We start from the raw sequence: 8,090 nt of genomic DNA, 5'->3' as shown, positions 1-8,090 counted from the left end.
ATTCTACTTGGACGAGTACGCGTTTAAATAGTGTGCGTGCGCGCCTAGTACTGGCTGTCTATCTTGTCTATACTTGTAGTAACATTCGCGGCTACTCTTTCAACTCACTCACTTTTGCGACCTTCATATCGCAAAAACTTTGGCATTTATTGCCATTAGCCAGCTTTTTGGTCCACAGTTCGTCGTTAAACGTGCAATGGCAACATGGATAACGAGCAGCCTCATCAGGAATTAGTAAAGTGTGTTTTGGTCGGTGATACTGCCGTGGGGAAGACACGTTTAATTTGCGCACGCGCATGCAATAAGCATGTTTCGCTGTCACAGCTGCTATCGACACATGTGCCTACAGTGTGGGCCATCGATCAGTATCGAATCTATAAGGATGTAAGTACATAAATTCNTATTATTATTATAAATATATTTTTTATTAAACTTTTAGAATCGCGATTGTAACATGTATATATATAAGTAAAATAATTGAAATGTTGCTTTTCTTGATCAGGGGGAGATTCTGTAGCCAGTTAGCGACAATTTTCGGATCGCCACGATAACGATTCGAAAATTGTTGCTAACTGGTTACGGAATCTTAAAAATTTTTATTGGAGGTGTATTTTTATATATCCTATCCAAACCTGTGAAAAATGCAGTTTCAAAAAAATTGTTGGTTAGAGCCTTTGTAAATTAATTAATTTATTTAAATAACTACAATATAATAAAAAATAACTTATTTAAAAATTTTTTGAAACTGGGAACAATTATAATGCCACTCGAACCCATACCTGAATTCACTAGAATCCTCTAGAATAGGTTTTTGAAAGTGGTAACAGTTTTTATAGTCTATAAAAGGTTCAAAAAGTACATTTGTATAATTAAAATGTCTTCCAAATTACCAAATTATACGTGCACACATAGCGCCTGCGAACAGTTCGCCAAACTGAGAATAGTTGATCGTTACTAAGCATTTGGGAGAGTTATACAGACATTTAAAGTGTCGACTTCGATTCTGGGAACAGTTCATGTAGCTGGAAAAGTTTTTTTAGTCTAATTTCCTCTCACTGAATTTTTATAAAAATATAGTTGTTACTACAACAAAGAACATAAAAATAAAATCTCTAAACTTTATGCAAAAACTCAGGAAAATTCCATAAATTTGCATACTACTTTGTAACTTTCTAATCAGATTTTTTTAGAAATTCTATGTATGCAGTTTTATAGCCCATTAAAGTTTAATAAGACAAAGTGCAAGTTTGAAGTTGCTAAAAAATCGCATTGTTTTTTTTGCAATTAAATTAGAAAGTTGCACATTACTATGCTAATTTATTGAATTTTCCTGAGTTTTGCACAAATTATAATAAAAAAGTGTGCAGACATAGCGAACAATTCTCTGTATCAATACTTTTGCTGATCACTGTATGCATTTAAGCTTTAGAATTTTATTATGGGAATTCAATAAAATCAGTCTATATAATACACATGAACCCCATATTCCAATTTTTCTTAAGCCGCAGCCGCGGCGTTCTTCGCACTCTACTTTATGTTGACCGGAATCTTATACATATTTCCTAGTAAAGAGTACTAGGTCTGTTTTTCCCGTGTTTATGCTAAAAGGTCTAACTAGATTTAACAGTACTTGGGTCATGAGTGGGTTAAGTCTTGTATAGACACGCATAGGCTGTAAGTTTAGCATGACCTCCTTTCATTTTCTTGAGTATCTTGTTTTCCAGCGTGTCTCCAGGGTAATGGCGATAGTACGGCACTCCTTAACATTTTGTATGCGAATCTATTAACCTCTCAAGAGCCTTCATAGGAAGCGAACGGCTAATGGGGCAAGTGTCAGCTGATGGCTGCCTTTGGAAGGAAGGCTACCCGTGCCGTCGTCCATTACATTGGTACATGCATACATATCTTAGCCGGATGCAGTTGACAAATAATTTGCTCAGTCATGCGCTGGTCTTAGTATGTAAGCGAGCTTCTAGGAATGTCACCAGTAATTCATCGCCACTTTAAGTCCATTCGCCTGGGTCATACCACCCTTAGACAGTACCTTCCTCAGACGTAGCTCTCAATTATATTCAGAATTCCTAATTCTAAATGGTTCGAATATGGACGAATCCAATTGTATTGCTCTTTGCTTGACCAACGCTAGATAGGCAGGTGAAAAGAATAGTAGAATAATTTACTTTAGGCATAGGGAATTATGAAGGAGAAATATAGTATTTCAAAGAAAATCCTGGACAACGTTTTAAACACCGTTTGTGCTTCTATAGGTGCTTGAGCGCTCCTGGGAGGTAGTGGATGGCGTAAATGTCTCGTTACGACTCTGGGATACATTTGGTGATCATGACAAGGACCGAAGATTCGCTTATGGACGGTAAGTAGTTGACTAACAGGAAAAGAGTATTTTTTTTTTAATTTTGGCGCAATAAAAACTGTTCGCACACTTCACTTCATTTTCCCACTACAGGTCAGATGTCGTACTGCTATGCTTCTCCATTGCCAGCCCAATATCGTTGCGTAATTGTAAGGCTATGTGGTATCCGGAAATACGCCGTTTCTGTCCAGACGTACCCGTCATATTGGTAGGATGTAAAAATGATTTACGTTATATGTATCGCGATGAAACATATTTATCGTACTTTGGCGAGCGAAGCACCTTCGTGCGGTAAATTGATAAATATTTTATAGGAAATATTTTAACTAAACTATTTATTTACAATATCTTCGCAAACTTCTCGTTAACATATAACAGTGCTGCGCTGAAAAGTGACCTCGTCATGCCCGATGAGGCGCGTGCCGTTGCCAAGGAGCTGGGTGTAGCCTATTACGAGACCAGCGTCTTCACCTACTTCGGTGTGAATGAAGTATTCGAAAATGCCATACGTTCGGCGTTGATTGCGCGCCGACAGCAACGTTTCTGGATGACAAATTTGAAAAAAGTACAAAAACCGTTGCTGCAGGCACCATTCCGACCGCCCAAACCGCCACCACCAGAAGTCACCGTTGTGGTGGGCAATTACAGACAAGACATGTATAACATGTTAATTTCACAAACACACACGGATCTCATACTGGTGGTGGGTACGAGTAAATTTCCGGTACATCGGTTTATGTTGGCGGCTGCGTCGAACGTCTTCTATAGGCTATTGAATACGGAATTAACGGATATGGGTGGTAGGAGCAGTAGTGAATCGAGTATGGTGAGTGTAAAATAGTATTCTATTTTTATTTTTCTTTTTGAGAAGGAATAATTTGAGAAAACGGCAGTAGTTTTGTTTTGGTGTGAACAACAATTTTTTATTTTTTTTGCTTTACGCAACAACAGGAGCAGCTCGCAAATTAAATAGGCTTTATTTTTACTGCGAAAAACATGTTAAATACAGTATATGTGACACGTAAAGTGCACGCTCAGAAAAAAGATTTCGAGAAAAACGACTTTGAAGTTTACCAAGTTGATTTTGATGCTTCTGAACGTTTTAATCGATTGAAACTAGTTACTTGGTGGTTTTCGGGGTCGCTGATTACGAATCCGATGTTAGTTTTCCAAAATTCGCAATGGCGGATGACTTTTCTAAAAATTGATCAGAATCGCTTGAAACTCGTTACCCGGGGGTTTTAGGTGTCGCCGATTACGAATCCGATGTTCGTTTTTAAATTTTGAAAATTCGAAATGGCGGATCCTATATGGCGGAAAAAATTTAAAATTTGTTCGGATTCATGTGAAACTCAAAAATGTCGTTGACACCGAAAACGAGGTCAGTGATTACAAATCCGATGTTCGAAAACCCCCGAGTAACGAGTTTCAAGCGAATTTGATTAATTTCAGAATAGTTTGTCAGATTTGATTTTTTTGTACTTTTTTTGTGAGAGTACCTAACTTTGAAGTGAAATTGTGAAAAAACTAATGCAGCTAGAAAGCTTCGGTTTATTGCATTGGAAAGGGTGGCCCGTTTACTATAAAAGTCGATGAAAAAGTGAAAACCGATTTTTTCTGACCGTAGGTCCCTTTTAACTTTACGTGTCACGTATGGTATTGCTGAGTGAGGATGAAAGCAGTTCGAAAAATTAGGAATAGTTTACTTAGCGTTTGTACTAACATTGTGGTGTTCTGTTAGGGTGGGAACAGTTTATCCTGTGTGCTTAAGCATTTTTTATGGAATAATAGTTAATAAATACGTTGGTGTTTTGGAAGGAGCAGTTTGTAGACTGGGAACAGTTCCAAGACTAGGAACAGTTAAATCGAAATACTCGGATTTCTATTATTTGATGTTTCTACATACTTAATGAAAATAATAACAAATTTATTCCTACAGGTGAGTTCTACCTTTGGCGAAGCTACCACAGCGGATTTCAATGATGATACTGAGTGCTTGATAAGGCATGAATCGCGAACACAGAGGTAAGAGTATTGTGGTAACCAAATAATTGAGTTCTGAGAATGTACTAAAAGCCAGGGACGTAGACTGGTTTTGATCCGAACCGGTTTTGAGCCGACTTAACCGCTATTTTCGACTAATTAACGACCGGAACGGAAATTTTCCACAAATGTTTGATCCAAACCGAAAACCAAACCATTTTTTATATGAAGTTCATTCGCCCAATTTTTAATAGACAACTTTTTCCCCACTTCTTTAGTTTGTGCTCTTGTTAAATATGAAGATATTCGATTATTCAATCTAAACTCAAATTTTTTGATCAAAAACGATATTTTTATTGCTTACAGCGAATGACATAGACAATTCTGTATGAACATGTCTTTGTGTATATGTTATTGGATTCTTACTAAATAAAATTAACACAAGTCTACATGAGGTTTTTTTTTCGATCCCAGAATCAAAGACTAAACATCTCTTTTTACGAGCCAATTCAAAGGCGCGAAATCGAGTGGAACTGTTGAAGTGAATTGAACAAATTTTTATCCAGTTTACGTTCCTATTAAAAGCTTTTTATCTCTTCTCGCCAAAGAATGTGGGAACAGCTGAAGCGTCGCTCAAGCTATCAGGCCTTACCGCTAATCGAAACCAAAAGGCCCAGTGATCTCTATAAGGACCTGCACCACCCCATTTTCCAAAATATACGCTTAATACAGATGGAAAATACGCGTGGCATTAATGTAACACAAACAATTGTCACATTAACCAAGCTGATAACACCGCCAGCGCTGCAACAGTGTCTGCAATTCGTCTATACCGGCACAATTGAAAGGGAATTTCACAATTTGCAGGTGTGTGTACATACGTACATATATGGCGAGCATGAATGAATAATTGTTGTTGTTTTTGTTGTTGTTGTTGTCGAACTTAATTATTTTCCATTTATGCTTTGCAGGAAATTAAACAAGCTGCTGATTTCTTAGAACTGCCTCAATTGACTTTATTACTTTCCAAGCCACAAACACTTTTAGCCAGTCTAAACGATGAACCCAATCAACATTTATGCTTTGTATGTGTACATATGTATTTGAAGCGCTTTTATGTCGATAAAATATCAAACTGTTCTCTTTTTATTAATGTAATTAGAGCATTAAAGAGAACATGGAGAAACATTGCATTGGCGATGGTTGTTTCAGCGATGTCACTTTCGAGTTGGACGATGGTCAAATGAAGGCACATCGCGCCATTTTAGTTGCACGCTGTGATGTTATGCGCGCCATGTTGGCTGGCGACTTTCGTGAGGCGCACTCAAGTGTGGTGAGTATGGGTGATGTAAAAAAAAAAAAAAAAAAACACATCAAAAGAAGTTGAAGGTAAAAAAATATTAATTATCCTTTTTCCAGATCGTCTTTCCCGGTGTCACGATTTATACATTTCATAAGTTGCTCTGCTATTTGTACACAGATGAAATACCTCCAATTTCCGCAGATAAATGCTTAAATCTTCTAGAATTGGCTAATCGTTTATGTTTGCCACGGCTATTGAATTTAGTGGAATGTCGTGTAATTGAAGACTTAACAATGATTTCGCAGAATGAAACAAATGAAACGGTCGATCATTGTCTAAAGCTGCTGGAGCCAGTGAAGGTGAGAAGAAAAACTAAGATTGAGTTAGGATTTGATTTTGAATTACTCAGTAGAACAGCTACATATTAATGGCCTCATTAAAGAAATGTGGCCACGTTGCTACATTTTAATGTGTAGTAGGCAACGGCTACAACTTCATTACAAATACTTTCACAACGCGAAAATTTGTCCACAAAGACTAAAATTAAACGAGCAGTTTTTGCGTAGAAAAACAGCAGAATAGAGCGGCGAAAAGTTCTTCGTTTACAATATCTGACCAAACGATATGTTTTAGAGATTCCGCCTCCTGAACTACATAGCTGTATACATGTATGTATAATTAGTTTCTTACAAGATATAAGTTTGGTAATTTGTTGAAGAATTTGGTAATTCTTTTTTTTTTTTGGGGATTCAATAACGTACATTTTTTTTTCAAATCCTTTTTTGATATCAAAACGAAAGCCTACTTCTAATAATCACGATTTCACTGTGGATGATTTAAAACTGTAAAAAGTAGAAAATGATGTGCAACATCTTAACTGACTAAATTCTAGTGGAAGTGGTTTAAATAAATTATAATTTTTTAGTTGTCTTATGATACAGTTGGGTATTCTTTTTGTAAGAAACCCATATTTTGTAGAAATCTTTTATTTGCATAAATTTAAATAAGAACATGATATTTGTATAGAAAAATCAAATAAAGGGAATATATAGCTATTAAAAATTATATCATTCTTGAGCTCAAAGACCTCAAATTTACTCACAAAATTCGCCCAAAAGCTATATTTTTGCCCACTATTTATTTGGGATCAAAGCACTGTGCATCCAAAGATGAAGCTCAATAATGCCCATTGAAAGGGTAATTAGAGGGTTAAATGTTCTACAAAAAAAAAAAAATCGAGAATAAAATTTTCCTAGAGCCCATTGAGGGTGAAAAAATCCAGTGGTTAAGGCTGAACCCACACCGAAGACGACAAAACTTTTTTTTTTTGACGACCGACAAGAAAACATTTTTTTCTATCCCATTTTTGTCGTGTTACGATCAACGTGTAATTGACAACTCAGCGCGTCTTTGTAAACAAACGATTCAAAATTCATACACTTCAATTTGACTTAATAGGATGGTTCTTATGAGAGCAATGTCAAATTCAATCACACTTTGTTAAATACATTTTGGTTACGACTCATTTGGTATGGATTGAATAATAAGAAGTTGGTAATACACTCTTGCTCTATACGCCACCACCAAACGTTTTGTCGTCTTCGGTGTGGATTCAGCCTAAAAGTGACTACGCCACATAGCTTTATCGAAATTTTTCTTATTGACATTTTCTAACTTTGCACTCTCCTCCCTTCCCGTTTATTAGCTACACAACGCTCACCAATTGGCCGAATGGTGTATGTCATATCTGTGTGTCAATTACAATATTATTTGTAAATTCTCGCTCAAAGGCCTCAAAGCACTGCATCAGGATAATCAAGAATACCTGCGTGAACATCGTTGGCCACCAGTGTGGTATTTAAAGGATTATGATTACTATCAACGCTGCATAAATGAAATGAATAAAGAGCTAAAGAATTCACGGCGCGATTCGCGTAGTGATGATGAAGGTTGCCTCTGCTTTACTGGGGGTAAGTGTTCAAGCAATGTTTCAGACAACAACAATTTTACTTGACTGAGCAATTAACAAACGACGACAACGTCGACGACGACAACAACAACTGGAAATTGACTTTTGGCAAACAACTAAAGTGAAATGCTGTGTCAGTAAAAAGTGTGCAGAATTAAAAAAAAACAACATATAACAAGTAATTTTTAAGTAAAAATACAGCCGACTTCAATGCTCATGTAAAAACAAATTTCTTCATGACACAAGGATCGGAACTAAACCAAATCATTATGGGGCCATCCTTGAGGTACTATCTTTCCGTAAAAAAAAAAAAATAATCGAAAACGGTTCACGTGGTCCAAAGTTATCCGGTAACATACATAAAAAATATACAAATATTCCGACGAATTGATAACTTCTTCTTCCTTCTTTTTTCGAAGTCGGTTAAAAAGTATTAAATTTTTTAAATATATATACATATGCAC

General features: G+C 36.3%; 1 protein-coding gene across 1 annotated transcript; it reads left to right on the top strand.

Moving 5' to 3' along the window:
- The first annotated feature begins 8 nt into the window (after positions 1-8).
- On the top strand, positions 9-7,796 carry RhoBTB (Rho-related BTB domain containing). Its single transcript, XM_017637220.1, has 10 exons — positions 9-384; positions 2,268-2,371; positions 2,465-2,662; positions 2,750-3,197; positions 4,311-4,396; positions 4,963-5,221; positions 5,326-5,439; positions 5,517-5,687; positions 5,774-6,016; positions 7,363-7,796. The coding sequence occupies exons 1-10, from the start codon at positions 205-207 to the stop codon at positions 7,669-7,671; spliced, it is 2,112 nt and encodes a 703-aa protein (XP_017492709.1). The 5' UTR covers positions 9-204; the 3' UTR covers positions 7,672-7,796.
- The last annotated feature ends 294 nt before the right edge of the window (positions 7,797-8,090 follow it).

Source organism: Rhagoletis zephyria, unplaced genomic scaffold (assembly GCF_001687245.7).
Source record: "Rhagoletis zephyria isolate East Lansing unplaced genomic scaffold, Rhagoletis_zephyria_1.1 Rzeph_scaffold_20463, whole genome shotgun sequence".
In the NCBI taxonomy this organism is placed as follows: Eukaryota; Metazoa; Arthropoda; class Insecta; order Diptera; family Tephritidae; genus Rhagoletis; species Rhagoletis zephyria.
The sequence above is the reverse complement of the archived record's forward strand: the minus strand, read 5'-3'. Positions and strand labels throughout refer to the sequence as shown.

What these genes read in the sequence shown, in the direction of transcription:
- RhoBTB (XM_017637220.1), top strand. Translation starts at nt 205, where the DNA reads ATGGATAACGAGCAGCCTCATCAGGAATTAGTAAAGTGTGTTTTGGTC. An exon ending in CCAATCAACATTTATGCTTT is followed by an intron (nt 5,440 to 5,516) that starts GTATGTGTACAT and finishes TAATGTAATTAG; the next exon opens with AGCATTAAAGAGAACATGGA. An exon ending in GTGAGGCGCACTCAAGTGTG is followed by an intron (nt 5,688 to 5,773) that starts GTGAGTATGGGT and finishes TCCTTTTTCCAG; the next exon opens with ATCGTCTTTCCCGGTGTCAC.